Genomic DNA, 20579 nt, shown 5'->3' with positions numbered 1-20579 from the left:
CGGAGGGAATGACGTATGTGAATGTATACAGGCACCAGGTATACACTTGTACACAACTTTTCTATTGTATCGTTAAAAATGGCATTTAAGGATGGAAAAATTCTCACAACCAAATCACAACAAGATGGGACTTGCCTGGATTGGCCAACAAATAAGGCCAAAGCAATCTATTTAAAGACTGGAGAGAAAACTCTCTCTTCTTTCTTCCTTTCTTTTTTAACAACTTTATCTAGAGGAGGAGATAAAACTATATTCTTAAGTAACAGCTTATACGTAGAAATCCTAAGGAATCATAAACTATAATAGGACTAATAAATGAGTTTATCTGAGGTTGCAAGATACAAGAGTAATACAATTAATTGTGTTTTCTGATACTAGCAGGAATCTGAAAGTAACTTTAAGCAAACAATTCCACTGAAAATAGCACTGAAAAAAATTTTTAGAAATGTGTTTCATGGGCCAGAGCGATAGTACAGTGGGTAGGGCACAAGCTTGTGGCCAATCTTGGCATTCTATATGGTCCCTGACCACTGCCAGGGGTAATTTCTGAGTGCAAATCCAGGAGTAACCTCTAAGCATTGCTGGGTGTGGCCAAAACCCTCACCCCAAAGTATTTACAGAAACTAAAGATAATCTCAATGCAATGACAGAGACACCATTTTTATGGCCTGGAGAATGGAACACTGCTAAAATGGCAGTACTCTGCAAACTGATCTACAGATTCAAGGCAATCAATATCAAAATTCTAGCTCTTTTTTTTTTGTACTAGGTAAACTGATCTTACAAGTCATATAAGAATACAAGAGATCCAGGAAAGCCAAAAAATCTTGATAAGGAACATAGCTGAAGGACTTATAGCTTTCCAATTTTGAAACATTCATATAGTATAAACATTCATATATACCATAAAGTTAGATGTATATATTAAGGTATGTATATATTAACAGAACCAATGATCCAGAAAAAAACTTTTACTCAGTTGATTTTTCAATAAGGGCTGAATTCAGTGGGGGCAAGTAATTACTTTCAGGGAGATGGTCAAAGGGCTAGAATGCATGTTTTGCATGTGGGAGCCCCTGCTTTTATCTCAGGGAACACCAAGGACTGACCACCAGAGGCCTCCTACCAAAAGAGAAGGATTTTCAAGAAATCATGCTGAAAAAAATAATATAAACATGCCAAATGTGAAGTTGGAGCCTCAACTCACAACATACACAAAAGTAGCTCAAAATGTACCAGTGATCTACATGTAAGTGCTAAAATGAATCTATTTTGACACATAGGTATAATATTTCATGATCTTAAATTGAGTAAAGGTTACTTATATATGATATAAAAATACAGGTAACAAAAGCAAATGCCTTTCATCAGCAAACAGCTTGAAAAACTCATGTTTCAAAGGATGTCATCAAGAAGTGAAAATGTGAGGTATGATGCCACCAACAGGTAAACCTCTACCTGCAGGGTGAGTGCATCAGCAGCCTGATGGTGCCTTCAGGCTTTCTGACACCCCAAAATTGCCGCTGTGCCTTTGGCCGAACCCCAACAACTTGGAACCAAGTTTACCAAGAAATTAAGTGGCCAAAAGTTAGGTATGTGGGAGCCATGCCCACAAACCACCTCCAGCTCAGCTATACAAGCTCATTTATTGGCCTTATTTCAGAGACCCATAAAAAAAAATCTCAAAAGAGACCAAAAACTACAGTTAATCTTGGACCTGCGCATGGCTGACAGACTGGGGTAAATCGGATGGGTGCAGATTGGCCTGTGCCTACCCAAACAGAGCCCCCAGCAGCTGCTTGCTTCCACAATCCAAAATTGCCACCATACCCCTGGCCTGACTCAACCGTCTTAGGTCAGACCTCACCAAGGTATAATCTGCTGAAAATTTGGGTATGTGGGTTTTGTGACTGAAATCTCCAGGCTTTCACAGAGTTGGGGTGGGCTACTTCCCCCCACTTTCCAATAATACACATGGAAGCACTGGCAGTCCACAAACCAATTCCAGTGCCACCCTGTAAACTCTATTACTGGCCTTGCTTCAGAGACCCATAAATCTCGAAAGAGATAAAAATCCAGAGACACAGCAGCGAGTTCTGGAAGACATCACAGAACTGGAGATCTCTCTGGGCCCCATACCAAGCCAATTTCACCGGGGCACCCCAGATGGAGCAGACACAGTCTCCCCACCTACTCCAGATGGAATCCTGGCGACCAACAGCTTCCACAAGCAAGGCCCAGGTATGCGGGTTCCAGGACTAAATCTCCATGCCACATGGTGGCAGAGGTGTTAGGCTTTCCCTCCCTGGCTCCCCATCGCTCATTGGCCTGGCTGTCATGCCCGCAATGTACCTTTGGGCACCATCTCAGCCCTGGTCTAGAGATGCCTAATTGAATCACAAAGTGGTTTAGTACCCTACAGAAATGTCTCTGGAACCCAACTATTTACAATCTAGGATTCCAGAAGCACGCAGCCGTGGCACCCAAGATATTCAAAATGAGGAATGGACAATAAATGATCTAGCATCTGCCCCTGGCAGGCAGGCTTAAATGGTTGTGGGAAAATTTGAGCAAATCATAATGCCCTAAAGTAGAGAGTGTTGGGGAAACTGCCTGCCATGGAGGATTGGGATGGCAGGGGGTATATACTGGGGACACTGGTGGTGGAAAGTGTACACTGATGGAGGATGGGTGTTTGATCATTGTACAGCTGAATATTGAACATGAAAGCTTTATAACTATCTCACGGTGATTCAATTAAGAAAATTAATGTGGAGTTCATGCCTAATTCAATCAGCTTAATGAATGGCTGAATAAATAGTGGTACTCCTATATTTAAAAAAAAACACAGGAAAATATATGGAAATTATGTATCGGGTAAAGAACCTGTATTAGAATGTATAAACAGTGCTTACAAGTCACTAACAAAAACGTAATTAAAAACTGAACAAAAGATTTGAATAGTCATTTCTCTGAAGATGACATACAAACAGCTGATAACTACATGAAGAGATGTTCAATGCTGCTAACCATTAGGGAAATCCAAATCAAAACTATAATGAGATGACACTTCACACCCATTAAGACTGTTAATATCAGAAACATAAAGTAACAAGTATGGGCGAGAATGTGGAGACACTGAACCTTCAGATATTGCAGGTGGGAACGTAAAATGCTCTAGGCAATTTAAAAGGGTTCAGTAGCTTCACAAAATGCTAAACATGTAATTACCATATTACCTAGTTATGGCAAAGTATGTAAAAGAAACTGGAAATGTAGGTTCACATAGAACCTGTACACAAATTTTCACAGTAGTAGTATTTTTTTGTTTGTTTTTTTGGGTCACACCCAACGAAGCACAAGGGTTACTCCTGGCTCTGCACTCAGAAATTACTCCTGGAGGTGCTGGGGGACCATATGGGATGCTGGGAATCAAACCCGGGTCGGCCGCGTGCAAGGCAAACGCCCTACCCGTTGTGCTATCGCTCCAGCCCCAGTAGCAGTATTTTTATGTGGGGTGGCTGGGACACATCTGTCAGTGCTTTGGGGCTGCCCCATCTCTGGATTCAGGAGTCACTCCTGCTGTTGCTTAGGGAGCCAGGGACCATCTGATTTCAGGGATCTAACTAGAAACTCCCATGTACTTGGCTCAGCAGCATTCTCCTTTTTCAGTTAAAGTTTTAAGTAGAGAAGCTGGCAGAGAAGGTGGAGAAGGACTCCAAGGCTGAACAGGCAAAAATGAAGCAGGCCCTGCAGCAGAAGTATGTGTGTGAGTGTATGCTGAGAATGCCATCCTCAAGAATAACAAAGGCGTAACCTGGCCCACAAAGCATCCTAAGTGGATGCATCCTAAGTGGATGTTGGGGCCTCCAAAGTGCAGACAGCTGTGACCATGAAGTGGGGAACCAAAGCCCTGGACGGGGCCCTGAGTGCCATGGACCTGCAGAAGGTCTCTGCGGTGATGGACAGGTTTTGAACAGTAGGGGCAGAACTTGAATGTGCACACTTCGGTGACGGAAGACTCCATGAGCTCGGTCACCACACTGACCACACCACAGGAGCAAGTGGACAGCCTCATTATGCAGATCGCTGAGGAGAACGGCCTCGAGGTCCTAGACCAGCTGAGGCAGCTGCCTGAGTGTGCCTCAGCCATGGGCGTGCCTAGCCAGGAGGACCAGCTGTCAAGGAGGCTGGCCGGCCGCCCTGAGGAACTAGGCGTCCCTCCACCTGGAGGGGAGGAGGGCGGTCGCACCTGCCTTTCTGCTGACCATGGCCTCTTGGATCGCCACCCACCTGTCAGCCTGGAGCCTTGCTGTGTGCCCACACTGGGCACCTGTCACTGTGACTACACAAACTTCTGATGTCTCTGGGTAATTCCCATGTCTCTGAGCCAGTCAGCTGTGGACGCACAGACACCCCGTCCCCTGATCCCCCAGGCGTGAACAGGAGCTGGCCAACAGACGCCTGTAGATCCAAGTGTGTGCATTGTGCTTCCGTGGGGGTTAGGACTATCCCTTTCCAGATCCCCAGAGGCCTCTCCTCAGTGGTCTGGGGAGGCCACCAGGGACAAAATGGGAGGGCCCAAGAAGGGTCTGGGCAATCAACCGCCTCCCAACCTATGTTCCTACATCCAGCAGACCCTGCTAACCCCGCATACTTCAACCGTGGACCTCTACCTGCTCCTCCAATGCCCTCTGGGTGCCCAGTCCTTAGTGGGGTCCTATCACTGTAGAGAGTGGATGCCCCCTGACCACGATCATCAAGAGTTGTTGGGACCCAGTGATTGTCCCCAGACGCCCTCCTAGGATAGCCTGCCCCGTGCCTCTCTTGAAGTCCCTTGTGTTTACTATCCTCTCACTGTTTTCATGGTTTCTCTTTGGGTTTTCTTTTTACCAAAATGGAAGGAGCTGGCACCAGGCAGGGCCCTGAGCTGAGCACCAGCTCCATGCTAGGTACTCAGACCAATGGGATAAGCCAGGCCGAAGCCTGCTACAAGTCCAGCAGACCCCCTCTGCCAGTGAGACCACTGTAAGAGGCTATGATTTTCCAGTCTGCTCTGGTGAACAGCTGAGGCAGCCGTGTCATGTGGACATGATTGTGTCATGTAGACGGGGGCAGGCAGCCTTTCAGACTCTTGGGCCCCAATGGGCTGAGTGTCCTGGAGTCCGTGCTCAAGGAGGGGTGGTGTGGATGGAGGCTTTGTAAAAGGCAGCAGAGCTGCCCCTTGTCCTGAAATGCTCTTGTACATAAACGAATTGTTCCTGAAAATTAAAAAAAAAAACCCAAAACATAGACTAGTTCTGAGACCAGAACACTACTTTATAGAGACATTGGGACAGACAACAATATGCTGCAATATTTTCAGTATGCCAATGTTTCCTGACAGTATGCTAAGTGATATTGTATGACATGGAATATATACAATAGTGCATTCAATTAAGTCACCCACATTTAAATACTACAATCAAGCTTTTTAAAATAAAATCTTGGTGAGATATTCCTATAGCACTTAAAATTCACCAATTTAAAGCTTATTTAAATTTCAGTGGTTTTAGTGTAATCAGAGAGTTGCAAACCTATTACCGCTTTCTAATTTTAGAACATTTTTAAAATTGAATCACCATGAAACAGGCCATCACAAAGCTATTCATGATTGGGTTTCAGTCATACAACGTTCCAACACCTCCCTCCACCAGTGTACATTTCCCACCACCAGTGCCCCCAGTTTGCCTCCTACCTCCTCTTACCATCCCCCAATCCTCACCTCCACCCCACCCAGTGTCTGCCTCTGTGGTGGGCCTTCCCCTTCCCCTCCTTTTCTCTCTCTCTCATTATGGTTTGCAACTGTGGTGGCTTTGAGTTGTGGCCAGTGGAAGAGCTTCTGTGGTAGTGCTGGAGTTGGTTGATGGCAGTGACTGCTACTGCTTTCAAAAGTATAGAGAAGTGGGGAGAGGTAGCCCATCCCAAATCCAAAAAATTCTGGAGATTTCATTCACAAAACCCTCATACCCAGATTTTCAGCAGGTTAATATCTCCATGAGGTCCATCCCAGGACGGTGGTGTGCAGCTGGAGACATGGCAACAATTTTACATTGTGGGATCAAGTGGCTGCCAGGGGGCTCTGTTTGGGTGGGCACCAGGCTGACCAGCCCCCAGTGTACCCCATTTGTACAGCCAGATTAACTGTGGCTTCTGATCTAGAAAGCACCGGCAATCACTCCCATGAGCCAATCCAGCACTAGCATGGAAGCATTTCCACTTTCATCATACTTGTGACCTTGGGATTATGTTGGACAGAACTAAGGACATGAATGCAAGGATAGGAGATCCTTCATCTAAGGAAGGAACAGATTTTCTAGTTTTAGAAAGATTGCTTTTAAACTCAGTTTACTTTCTCAATTCTTAGTATTTCTGTTTATACTGGATAAAGCTCGCAGGCTCTGGAGATGATTCAAAGGGCTGGAGGACATGCTTTACATGCTAGAGCCCCATGTTTGATTCCCAACACTGCATGGCCTCTTGAGCACTAGTGGGTATGCCCCAAGTAACAAACAGAAATAACACAACCCCCACAACTAAAGAAACTCCCTCCCCCAACTCAGCCCTTACCAGTGAAAAACAATGTTAATATAGTCAGGTGACCTTCAAGTTCTGCTTCTCAGTATCTGACATGAAACCACGTGATGTGTTTCAGTGACACTCAGAACATTTCCTTCCAATCACCTTATTATTAAGCTGAGATCCAATAAATTTGTGAATAAGAAAGGGGGGCAGACTGGCTAATGAAAGGTTAACTTCTAGGTATAATTCTTTCTTGACATCCTCATTCTGATTGGATTTTAGGTTATACATGGCATAATTTTCACTTTCTGGTTGAAGAATGAGAGAAGTTTGTTACTCACATGCTAAAATGTTGATGTATCTGTTTTTGTGCTTGTTATCTGGATGATTGGAATGTTCTGCCGTGATGTTCATATCAGCTGTACAGCGTTGGACTTCCTAGTGAAGAAAACAAGCAGCAACATTACAAAGAATTTAGGGGCCAGGTAAAGCTCAAAAGGCTGAAGCACAAGCTTTGTTTTTTTAAATTTTATTTTTATTATAAAATGTTTTAATAGTGAGACATCATGAGGTGCAGTTGCAGACTTACACATTTTTGTGCTTGGGTTTCAATTATACAATGATCAAACACCCATCCCTCCACCAGTGCCCATTTCCCACCACCACGGATCCCAGTATCCCTCCCAACCCCATCCCAACTTGCCTCTGTGGCAGGGCATTCCCTTTTGTTCTCTCTCTCTCTCTCTCCTTTTGTGTGTTGTGGTTTGCAAAAGAGGCATTGAGTGGCAATACTGTTTGGTCTTTAGTCTACTTTCAGCATGCTTCTCCCATCCTGGGAGGATTCTCCCAACACCTTTATTTGGTGCTCCCCTCTTTATCTGAGCTCCCTTTTCCCCTAGTATGTGTGGTTGGCCTCAAAAGGCTGGAGCACAAGCTTTGAATGTGAGTGATCCCGGGCACCACATAGCTCCTTGAGCACTATGGGGTATGGCCCGAAAACAAAGATTTATATGATTTTAGAAAACAAGGTTGCAAAAAATAGGAACTATATGCACACATAAAGACATTAAGCATTTACACTCCCTCTCCACAGTCATCATTACCTCCCAAGTCAACTTCAGATATAATCACTGGCATATTGCTAGCAAATGTGTGAAAGATGTGAAGTAAATAATAGGATTCCATTTCATTAATCATCTACTTTAGTCCAGATTTCCAACCAGGCCTGGTGATTATGAAACAGTGCCTTTTTTTTGGTAATATATCACAGTCTGATGAATGAGGAAAGTATGCAAGTAGATGACAGTTAAATGTGATTAACGGGAATGAGAACTGAGGTAACTGATGGGAGCCTAGTGGAGCAGAGGAAGACTTCAGACAGGAGATGGTTCGCTCAAGTCTTAAGGATGAGCAGGAATATTCCAGGAAGTAGTATATTTCCACCATGATTTACAATATGCCTATAAAGCATTCTAGCCTTGTTTCAGATCAGGCACCAGACTATGAAGACTCCTGAAACGACACTGATATATAGCTCAACTAATTGTCACATGTGGCACAGGAATGTAGAACCTGAAGAATTATCCGTCAGTTGGAGTTTATTCAAATGATCCTTCTTTAGAAAAACAACAATGAAAGATGCAACTTTTTCTGGCTACCTCTGCCTGGATATAAACATCATCCATTTCTCAGCATAAGGTTGCTGAAAAGCCAAATTTTTCTACAGTGTGTGCTTTAAACCCAAGAAAGTACTGCAGTTAACTAATAAGGGAAGTCATTAGCAGTGCACAGCTGCTACCAAGAGCAGAAGCAAAGTGACACAAAATTAACAGGAGAAATGTTTTACATGGAACAGATGTAACAGAGTTGAGAATCATGCAGGATTGTTCCACAAAGGAGTTGCAACGTGACTATGGATGTCTGCAGAGCATTTACATTAGGGAGGAGGAAAACAAGGAACTAGTTTTATTTTATAGTCACCAAGTACTTCCCAGCTAGGACTTTCCCCAATCCTCTTCAACTAGGTACTTGTTGTAATCAAAGAATTTGAAGCATAAATACAAGAGTCACACACAAAGAATAAAAATGCCACTATAGCCATTATTACAATAAACATTTCTGGAAGAAGTGTGTTTCTTCTTTTTAAATATGATAAAGTCTGATATTTTCTTTTCTTTTCTTTTTTAATGGAGTAAAGGATTGGGCCATACCTGGCAGTGCTCAGGGCTGACTCCTGGCTCTGCACTTAGGGATTCTCCTTGTAGTGCTTGGGAGATCATAGGCATTGCCAGGGATGGAACCCAGGATGGCCACATGCAAGATAAGGACCTTATCTGATGCATTATCTCTATCTGATGTATTATCTCTCCAATCCTATTTTCCATTCTATTACAAATTAGTGTATAAGCTATGAATTGGAAAATGCTGCTTTAAGGGAACTTAATGTTGCCATTGACTCTTTTCTCTAAAATGAGAACAAAGTATAAGCACTATGTATGTTTGACAACAGTGATAAGAACATGAGCAAAACTCAGAACATTTGGGTGGGTACTTTTTTTTCCCTTTATTTTATTTTATTTTTTTTTAAAGTTGTAGATTTACAATTTTTTGTGCTTTGGTTTCAATTATACAATGATCAGATACCCATCCCTCCACCAGTGCCCATTTTCCAGGGTGGGTACTTTTAAGAAGAACTCAAAAGCCTAATGCATATGTGCCCTTAAAAAGTTTCAGGAGCATAAAATATGTGAAAATGGCTTTGTATTCTGGAAAACATCAATCCACACACCAATCCCTGAAATAAGTTAACACCCTTTTATTTCTTGGTTTTTGAAGGTCATATCCATGACATGTACTCGGCTTTATAATACTTCAGTGTGGTGTTCACTTTATTACTTTTCTCCGTGTTGCATGGCTGTGATCACACTAGTTATGGACCAAGGTTGGCCCTCTGTAATAAAATAATGCAACCAAGCAAGAGTCTGTGGGAGTAGCTGTCTGCACTGTTTAAAGCAGTCATTCAATATGGCAAATCAAACTCTTTGTTATCTAAAGCCCTTGGTCTGATATGATCCATTTGCCTTTATTTCACTTTTCCAATTATATGAATGACAGGAAAACAAAGAATAGTCATAAATAATGTTAAATCTGATTTTATTGGAACCCAGGGGCTTTGCCTAAGGCCTTCTAATTTTGTCTTGTAGATAATAATGTCATCTGTAATTCCTTGCAGAACTGCTTGGTTCATTTAGATGCTGATAATATCATTTGATCCTGGAGTGGCTTTTCTCCATCAGAACTGGCATTTCATTTCAAAGGTAATGTGCTTTTAATAGGTATAAAAACCCTTTAAGGTACTGCTAGCCAATAGGGTGTGCAGAGTCAGTCATCTACTCAACACTGACAAACAGTTGAGGACATAAGCTTGTTTGGGTTTTCCTGTCTATAAGTTGGAATTCTCAATTTGAACATTGTGCGTATCAATAAACACATAGTCATGAAAAAAAACCCACCAGTTTAAAAGCAAACAGTTACAAAGACTCAAAAAAGAAAGGCACAAAATTTGTTATACTCAGAATTCTTGGGAGATGGCCTAGATTAACTCATAACTTCTTAAACTATGGGGGTGATCCCAAATTCGGTACGAGGTTACCGTTATAAAAAATTTGTTTTAAAATAAATTTATGGTCGTCAGTAGATGTTTGACTTGTTCATTTTATATATTTTGTGGTCACATAAAAATTTGTTGGGCAAGAAGAGGTCACAGGTGGAAAAAGTGTAGCAGCCTGAACCGCTCGCTTCCTGCCTGGAGTCACTGATGATGGAGGTGATTCAAAAGTACATCGAGATCTACTGTCTGGCCATTAAGCCGAACAATCCAACACAAAAAAATTACATCTAGAAATCTTTTAGTTTACTTAGCCTCACAAAGCAAAAGGTAGAGGCAAATAGGCCAGCTAGAGTGGGTGTGACTTCATCAGTTCTTTCTGTTTGTTTCTGAGCCACAACAGCAGGGCTCAGGGCTTACTCCTGGCTCTACTACCCATGGCAGGAATTTGGGTCCAAATAGGGGGCTGGGGATATACCTCAGGTCAGCCACATGCAAGGCTAGCATCTTACCCGCTGTACTATCTGGCCTCTTCAGTTCTTTTTAAAATTAATACAAAATCTCTTTTCCTGAACTTCCTTAGATAACCTATTACTCTCTATGAAAGTCTTAAAAATGTAGTAACCTGTTACCAGTTATTTTTTTTCTCTCAGCAGAGTCACCAAAAAGAATTAACACCACTATTTTATAATGCTTCCCATTTTCCCTAAATTAGAAAATGTCAGCATATTAGGAAACTATTCTATTATCTTATTGCCCCCTTTATGTTACTGCTTTACTGTTATTTTAGGGGAAAAAAGGCTATTCATCCATCTGAATAGCTCTAATTTGAAACCTTTCAAACCAGGAGAGATGGGAAGGGACAAAATTAGAACAATGCCTCCCCCTTCCCTGCCTCTCCACCCTCCACTGCCAGAACTACCAGCTAATAATGCTTAAGCTATAAAGTTCAACGCGGGCCAACAAAAGCTTCTAGCCACGGTATTTCTTACAAAATAGAAATAGGATGCAGATGACCAGGATTTGTTAACAGGCATGATCCTGATGCAGCAAAGCCCATTTTAAGTCAGATCAAGTTTACAGAGGTGTAGCCGATTATTTTGAATAATTAAATGGTGTCAAAACCAGCTGTGATGAATAGCACTGGGGTCTCAAATCATAAATAATTGAGACACTGGAGTTGCATTTGATCATCCTGATCAAATTCTGTTCTCTAGAGGATAAATGTTTGTCCTGAATACCATCAACATTGTTAAACGCCTCAATATTCTTGCTCAGTCATCCAGCCAACAGTCAATTGAACTAAATCACTTTAACACCACACACATTTGCTGTCCTCATGAATATAAAATGTTTGACTTTAAACCATGTTCTTTTTAGTTAAACAGAAACCTTTTTTTTTGGGTAAGCATCTAATAGCCACATTAAGTACCTGGCATGCTTTTGTTTGTTCCATGAAACATATGACATTGCTGAATAAATCAGAATTCCTTCTTTCCACCACCTTTGCTTTGATTCAGCTCAAAACAATTTTAAAAAACAACAAAACCCAAGAACACCAAAAAAAAAAAAAACTTGAAGAGAAAGACTCTATTTCAAATGAATTGTTGATGTAATTGCTTTTATGATGGCTTTTCTGGACCCTGGAATTGCATATAGCCAGAGACTTCGGGCTTTATTTTTATTTCTCATTGTTCATGAAAATAAGTGCACCTCCCAGCCGAATGGTTTCTAGTGGATGCCACAGTACTCCCTTCTGTTGTTCATTTGCTACCCATGAACACTTTTGTGAAAAGAGATTGGGCAAGTTATCATCATCATCATCATCATCTTTTCCATCTTAAACTAGAAAGAAGACTGAGAAAGGAACCGTCTCATCCACAAAGCTAGAAGACAGCTGAGCTGCCATGAAAACTTGGCCTCCTCGACACGACTCTTGGTGCCAGAGATGTGCCTTAGTTAAGCGCCTCAGTGAAGAAAAGGGCAGTCTGTTTAATAGCTCCTCATTGACACCCTGTCACTGTTGAACTGGCACAGAACCCAGAGCTGGCAGGGTGGAGTGTGCCGCTCTCTACCTTGTTTCCTGCATACCAGTTCTTCAAATCAGAAGGCTGTGCTAACCCATGTCTTTGCTCCAAGGATTAATAATCAAAAATACAACCACCATCAACATTTGTACGGCTAAACAATTACTCTCAGGCTTTCAAGGACATCGCTCAAGCACTTTTCCCAACAAGTTTAGCAGGGAGGTGGTATTAACACCATTGCTTTCCATGACAAAAACTGGGGATCACAGGTAAAGTCAGGACAACAAAGCTTGCCAATATGGTGTCTCTAGCCACTAACTCAGACTTCCGATGCCCTGCACCTGCCTGCTGTACTGGTGTGTACCCTAGAATTGAATTCTATGACAGCTACAGCAATTAAAATTAAGAAGTGAGAACCCAAGTTTGCCATTTCTAACCCTGCGACTGTCCCAGAGGGCAGATTCAGGATACTTGCAACTGATACCGAGGGAGATGGGAGTTTGAAGGGGTGGGGGGGGGGGGGGAAACACCTATTAGAATGATAAGGGTTAAGAATAAGCAAACAAAACACTAGAATTCAGATGCCTGTGCCTCAGTTATCCTTTTGTATGTTTATAACGAATCTTTTTCAAATTTCCCAAGAGTTAAGTCTCTGGAAAATAATTTCCAGTTTTGAAACATACCTCAAAATCCTCGGAGAACCCATGCTGGTTATTAGAATAAAGCTCACCAATGTGTTTGACAAACTGTTTGACAGGAATGGCTTCCATATCATCTGTGGGAATAAAACAATATTCAGAGTCACAGAGAATTCTTCCATAAGATCAGTAACAAATTCTTCCATAAAACAAATAATGGGTATAAACTGTATGATAATTTACCTATTTATTGAGCACAGATATTTGCATTTTGCATAGAGCAGTAAAACTGTATTACCTGAAAGAGAGTTCCATAAGCGGTCCTGACATCTATTTTACATTAGGATCTCATAATAATTACAAATGGTACAAGTTGAGTTAAGCAGTTGTTAAGGCATGAGAATAACTGCTTTTTTTATATATTCAGACCATTTACATGGTTAAATGACCCTTTGTACCCTTAACCAAATATGCCATGGGTATAAATTGTATGACCAACTAAGGTTTTTTTAAGAGATAGCCACTCAATGGAATCCAATTGAATGTCTACTCTTTGAAGTCTGAGCAATCTTTGGACAAAATTACAGGTAAAGGCCACTGTGCCAGTGGCTTAGTTTCAGTACCTTCTCCATTTAAATGTTCAGAATTTTAGTTCAAGACAGCTGTGTCTACATGATGCCAAATGATCAGTCAGACTGAATTAACTGGAATGTTTTGGTGCTGACAGACTAGGTATAGAGTTAGAAAGATTACACATCCCAATTTATTATAGTGTGGACACTTCAAAAGGATATGTTCCAATCCTGGGACCACACTATGTTATAAGCTGATTTATCCAAATCCAACTGACACTGAGTACTGAAAGAAAACGGCCACACCCCACTAAGCAGAGCTCCCAACCTCCTTCCTCCCTTCTTCCCTCGACCCTCCCCCGCAAATATTTCCTTTTAAAAATACTTCGCTGAATTTGAGATAAACAACAGACATGACATTTACTTTATTCAGAGTGAAAGATCTTTGGCAAACGCACAAACATCTAAACTGCCACAGATGCTTTTCTTAGCAAAGGGTATGAAGATCTGTATGTGTAAATGAGGTCCTACTTTGGCAAGAATGTTATAGATCCAGGCCTGACAATCTGATTTCTCTTCATCTGGTGACAGTTAACATTGACTATGTCATTCCTTCTTACTTTCTTTCGAGAGAGCAAAGCTCGAGGGTGGCTTTTTGCATCTATTGACATTTTCAAACTTGAATCATTCTTAAGTGGAAAATAGCATCTTTTATACTTTGTTTAAGGAAGGTGACTTCTACGTTCATCATCCAAATTACTTAGCATGGAAATATTATTTTTCAAATAAATGGTACTATGTAAGCACAAATTATTTCTGTGTGAACAATTAAAGACCTAATCATTTTAATAGGCCACCTTATGAAAAAAAATTGCCAAGTTATTTACAAATATTTCAGGATTGAAGATGTTCATGAATATGCAATCACTTTGCATGCCCAAGAAATCTATAGCTCCCGTAATGATGTAACTAGCATTAGCAATGTAAGCAGAGCCAGAAGATTTAGCATAATGCACAGTTCAGGAAAAATTTCCAAAATTATCCAATCACCTCACTTAAAATGTTGATAAGTAAGTACGCAATGATCAAATGGCAGAGCAGTTAATTTGAAATTGAGAAAAGGATTAATATACACGAATTGGAGAGTCTCTAAAAGATTAACTCAAGGGTAAATTCATATTTGGACAAGAGGAAAAATGCATGAAACGGGACACAACCGAGCAGATCACAATTGCTCCAACATACAGATGGCAGCATTTCTCTCCTTTCTAGCTAGAAAGACAAAATACTATTTCCAAAGACAGAGTGATAATGTTAGTAGTGTGATAAGTTAAGGGCCACATTTATTCTATTATGACCATTACAAAAATTGATATTCTTATTGAATTTTACGGTGCCATGATTAGGCAATGGACACTTCAGAAACATCTTGAGAGTTGTTTAACTCTGCAAAGTAAAAGCCACAGCACTCTAAAAGTCAGACCTCAAGTCATTACAGCTTTAGCTAAACAAGTTTTCCTAAAAACTTCTTTTCCTTCCAAAGTACTCAACTCTAATATCCACCTAATGCTACACATGCTCAGAAATCAGTTGTCAGGTTACATCCACGGCTAAATGCAGCAAAAATCAGGAAAGTCAGTAAGATAATCATGGAAATTTATCTTACTAATCTAATATACTTCTTTATTCAAGAACTCTAGCTACACCTCTCTGCTTTTATTGGTACCACCAGTTATGCCATATAACTCTCAGACACGTGGCACAGGCATCCACTTGCACGCGTGTACCGAACACCAGCAGCTAACCAGATAGCACATCATTTGTCTTTTAATCAAGATAAATGGAGCCAAGTAGCCATAAATCTTCTTTTTCCTCGGTAGTGAGATTAAAGATAAGGTTATGACTAATTAGAAGTCCTAATTGTTTTCCCCTTACATAGTTTTCTATTAAATTTCTCTCAACATGAACCAGCCAATTATGAAATTAGTGTAACTAGCAGAAGGCCAAGCAATTAGGCGAGCATCAAAGACCTCATCCACTCGGTCTGTGTCTGAAGAGTCTCTGGGTTATGAGATCTCTATCTGCAGATGTCACTTCACCACACACCTGAGTTTCATCCCCAGATGCAGAAAGTATCAGCAGCACTAAGTCTGGGCCAGGCACTTATTGAGGGAAACATATACCTTAACTTGTACTCCAAAGATAAAGGTTCTCACATTCATATGTTTTCATATTCACTCTTGTTGAGAAATTGAGCTCGGAAAGATTAACTGAAGGTTGGAGTAAGGCAGCAGAAGTGGGCTGCAGAACCAAGCCATTGGACATTCTGATTTGGAGAGAGCTGCTCATGTCTGGGTCAGAGTGAAGGGGAAGGTACTGGGAGAAGCATTTATGGAGCACCTTGACTTGAACCAGGTCTCTGCCCAAGGGCAGTATTTTTGTTGTTATTGTTGAAGTGATGAACTTGAGACATTAAGAGGAAGTATGGGGCATAATATAATTTACATGGGGACCACTACAAGGGTCATAAAAGGAAAGCCTTGGATGATCTAGGTGAGAATCAACGTCACTGATGGAGTGGTGATGAGGGAGAAGCATTAAGAACAAAAGATTGACTAGAATCAAAGTGAAGGTGTTTTCACTAAGCACCAGTTAGATAGAGACTATGATGGCATAATGAGAGCAGAGCAAGGACAGAGTTGGCGAGAAGAGAGCCACTATTTATCAAGTCTTTTTAAGGAGCTTGGGACTGTGCTGAGAAGCTTTCATATACTTATCATTATAAGAACTCAGTAAGAGTGACATTCTGGCCTCACATCACACACAAGGATTCTGAGGCCATTATGCAATATAAAATGAGTGCTGAGCCCCAAACTGGAATTCCTGTTTACTTGGAAAACTGGGTATCTTCATTTCCAAAGCACCACAATTTCAAGAAAAAAAAAAAAGCACAGAATTAACCAGAGTAAAACAATTAAAATATTTTAAAAATTATTTTTAACTAATTTTAATTAGAATACTCCTGATAAAACACATCACTTTATTATTTTGTGCTAGTATTTTTTTCTTACAGAATTTTCAGGTACCAGAGATGTAAAGGCAAAAATGGGCATACAACTGTTATCACTATAATATCACTTGTCAGCTGAGAATCAACGGCTAAAATTATTAATATTGGCATTAAAATATTATAACTGCTTTACTCTTAGATTTTATCTTTAGTCATTAGAACTACACCCTGGGGTGTTTTATTTTAGTCAAAGGCCTTTTCACCATTTTTTGATGAAAGTTAAAATTAGCCTTTCTGTACCCCCAAACAGAAGTAGACCATCTAGCTCTGGGGAATAATATATCAACGATAACAGGCTCTCTCTGAAGAAAATGACTTCAAAAATCTTGACCACCAATGAAAGATTGCAGAAAATAAGGAACAATGCATTTGAATATAAGTAAAATAAAAAAATAATAAAAAGCTGTTTCTGAAATCCATGATTATGTCTTTACTGTTCCTGAATCTTGGGAAACATTAGAATGAAGTCATCTGTACTCTGTTCAAACTTCTCAAATATGTTAAATTTACTTTCTCTTAATATTAAGACATCATAGATCCACAAAAAGGCACACGATTAGCTCTCCTGGCTATTTTTGGTTTGGTAGCAGGAAAAAAATCAGCACTGGCAGCTGTCTGCAGATATCCCCCACTGGGTGGCGCTGCAGGGGGCACTGCTCAGTGGTAGTGGTAGCTGAGTTTTTAGCGTTAATTCAATACAACGGTGGCGGTGACTCTTACCACCACCCCTGATAGGTTTACTGAGTACTGAGCATCCGGAAGCAATGGTATGAGTGCGACTGACAGAGTCTGACTGTTCATTGGGGTGATTCTACTTCTCCATATTTGCTTTCCTCATCAATAAAGTGGGAACCTTATTCACACTGCACTATGGAAAATGCTTTAAGTATTTGTATGAATGCTTGACAGTAAATGCCTAGTAGCTGTGCTTTACGACTAGGTGCCACTCATTTAACTTGCTACTCATTTAACAGTGATTTAGGGGATGTGACTGCTCCTAATTTTGGATGGGGGAAAGTGTGGGTGGGCATGAGAGCCTGGCTAAGGCTGACTGTCATTATAAAGCAGGGTAAGGCTGACTCCACAGATTCCTTATGACCTCCCTAGGCCTTAAATTGAACATGCTCTTTGAAAAGGTAGGAATAATATATTTCAGAGAGTGTTTCATTAAAAAAAAATGGCTGAAAGTTACACTTTAGCTTTAATTATAAACTTTGAGTGCCAGGAAAATTCATGCTAGTAGACTGGTCATCTTGATGATGTGAGATAAGAAAAGTGTTTTCGCATTTAACCCTTGCCTGAGATTCTTAGCTAGGAGCTGGAAGAAGAGTACAGCAGGTAAGATACTTGTCTCGCACGAGACTAACTTGTTGTTTGATCTCAGAACCCCAATATGGTCCCCAATCCTAATCGAGAGACCTCTGTGCAAAGAGCCAAAATGCAAAATCCAAAATACTTATCTGTTGGTAGTGTATCTATATGTGTGTGGTGGGAAGGATTGCTGATTAACTCAAGGACTTCCCCCCCCCCCCCCCACCACCACCTTTTTTTCCTGCTTTCGGGCCACACCTAGCAATGCTCAGGGCTTTACTCCTGACTTTGCACTGAACAGTCACTTCTGGCAGGACTTGGGGGACCAAATGTGGTGCTTGGGATCAAATCTTGTTGGCTGCTTGGATGGCAAACACCTTATTCACTGCACTCTCTCTCCAGCTCCGTTAAGGCTTACCTTGAGAAAATAATCCTATTTGTTTACTGTGTCAGTGCCTGGGTTTATATACAATCACTATTAGGATTCCAGAGGGCCTTAAGTTATTCTGCAATCAGTGTCTGTAAATTTTGTTTCCATGGTAGTTCCCTCAGTTCTAATTCCCAATCTGTTTATGGCCAGGAAGAATGTATAAAGCCCCAGCACAGTTACTGACTTGAGCTTGCTCACACCTCTCTCCCTGTCCCCAAGTCTTAAGACAGGGGCTGTTTATGTTAACCAGCCCCCACCAGAAGACAAACTCTTGCTTCAGAAACTCAGTCCCCTTCCTGCCTGCCCTCTCAGCCTTTTACAGACCAGAGTTAGGCATTTCTCTGTTCTGGTCATACCTTTGTGTCAACTTAGGAAGATAAAGCAATACGAAATCAAAGAACATTATCAAGATTTTAGTTACAAAAGAAAGAACAACAAATAGATTTCTGTCTAAGACTCTTACAATGCAGGGAATGCTGTGGAGATCAGAATATTTTATTTACTGCCATAACAAGAAATCTCTTTTCATTTGTGACACAATGAAGTCCATTAAGGGGGGCTTCATTATAGTCAAAAGACCAATGAGTCTCCTTTGGAAATAATCTCTATATAAATAAAATATGCCAACAAGGTTGGTTTAATCCCCTGGGCTTAAAACTGCATGTTTAAAGATCCTTTATATGCTACACCCTGCTGAAGCCAGTGACCTTCAAATTATTAAGATGCAGTTTAACTGTAGGAAAAGCATGAATCATTTCTGAATTTCTAAGCTGCACGTTAGTGGCAACATTTTATTTTGTAACGTTCTTATTAGAAAGTTAGATTTTCTAATTTCCAGAGAAAAGCATTTATAAGGACATTAGTATTTGACAACATGCACATTCAGAAAAGCCCTTCCGATATGCTCGGTAAGCAAGTTCCTTTCATGAGTCTAAGTTCTGATTTTGATAAGATATATAATGAAAGTCTCAAAGAGTAAAGTAATATACAGTGAATATAATTAGGAGGGAATGTGCATATGTGATTCTTATTAATAAGCGAGGCAATGAAATGTTATTTAAGCTTATTGGTGCCAATGAATGTTCCCAGAGAAAATACCAGATTTAAAAGTTATTATAGGGCTGCAGAGTTAGTGCAGTGGGTAAGGCACTGCCTTGCACGAAGACAACCTGGTTTGAACTCAGCACCTTTTATGGTCCCCCAAGTCCTCCCAGGATTGACCCTTGAATGCAAAGCCAGGAATTAGCCCAGATGACCACTGGGTGTGGCCTCAAACACCAAAAAATTAAAAAGTTGTATACGTTGCATGCAGCCAGCCCAGTTGAGCCCGGTTCGATTCCTCTGCCCCTCTCGGAGAGCCTGGCAAGCTACCGAGAGTATCTCGCCAGCACGACAAAGCCTGGCAAGCTATCTGTGACGTATTCGATATGCCAAACACAGTAACAACAAGTCTCAAAATGGAGATGTTACTGGGCCTGCTCGAGCAAATCAATGAACAACTGAACAACGGGAAGACAGTGACAGTGACAGTGATGTTAAAGGTAATGTGACTCTTCAAAGACAAATTTGTGACTGCACTGTATCTTAGAAGGAAAGCAGATGAAGGGACAAAGAGATGACTGTCTACAATTATGCTTCATTACAGTGAAATGGTGGAAAGTCATTTTGAAAAGGTGTTAGTGGAAAATATTAAGAATTGAAGCCACTTTTTTCTTTTGTAATAGTTGAAGTTGAACTTACCAAAAAATTAAAATTCTATTTTCTTCATATACCATGCCTGAGAAGTAGGCACTGCAATTCATTTTTTTTTATCATATTTAAAATCTAACATCAAAAATACTTCGTTCATGTTGGTCATGACTCTCGTGTTCTCTTGGGACTAACCTTATTCCAAGTTTACACTCCCTTGCATTTCCATATTTTACATAATGTGTACAAGACCAGAAAATATATCTTGATTTTTAGAAGAGTATCTCTGCTATATTAAACCAGAAAAATACACTGCAGAATTTACATGCTCAAATTTGTTTAATTAGTGAAACTGATGGGCTGGAGGGATAGCACAGTGGTAGGGCGTTCGCCTTACAAGCGGCCAACATGGCCGACCCGAGTTCGATTCCTCCGCCCCTCTCGGAGAGCCCGGCAAGCTACCGAGAGTATGTCGCCCGCACGGCAGAGCCTGGAAAGCTCCCCGTGACGTATTCGATATGCCAGACACAGTAACAACAAAGTCTCCAATGGAGATGTTACTGGGCCCGCTCAAGCAAATCGATGAACAATGGGAGGACAATGACAGAGTGACAGTGACAGTGAAACTGATAACTCAAAATTCCCCAAACATTCCTATAATTGCTCTTCCAAAG

General features: G+C 40.9%; 1 protein-coding gene and 1 pseudogene across 3 annotated transcripts in view; one reads left to right on the top strand and one right to left on the bottom strand.

Moving 5' to 3' along the window:
* The window catches only part of PTPRG (protein tyrosine phosphatase receptor type G), an 822933-nt gene that overhangs the window by 32378 nt on the left and 769976 nt on the right, over nucleotides 1–20579 (bottom strand). For all 3 annotated transcript variants that reach the window (XM_056129040.1, XM_056129043.1, XM_056129042.1), the window contains 2 exons: nucleotides 12879–12970; nucleotides 6903–6999 (listed from right to left, as the gene is read on the bottom strand). In XM_056129040.1, coding sequence (XP_055985015.1) covers nucleotides 6903–6999; nucleotides 12879–12970 — 189 coding nt within the window. The remainder of the gene's footprint in view (nucleotides 1–6902; nucleotides 7000–12878; nucleotides 12971–20579) is intronic.
* Nucleotides 1403–4361, top strand: LOC130037406 (charged multivesicular body protein 1a-like; annotated as a pseudogene).

Source organism: Sorex fumeus, unplaced genomic scaffold, assembly GCF_029834395.1.
Source record: "Sorex fumeus unplaced genomic scaffold, SorFum_2.1 ptg000072l, whole genome shotgun sequence".
NCBI classification, from domain to species: domain Eukaryota; kingdom Metazoa; phylum Chordata; class Mammalia; order Eulipotyphla; family Soricidae; genus Sorex; species Sorex fumeus.
Note: the sequence above shows the minus strand (reverse complement) of the source record. Positions and strands in the feature narration are given on the sequence as shown.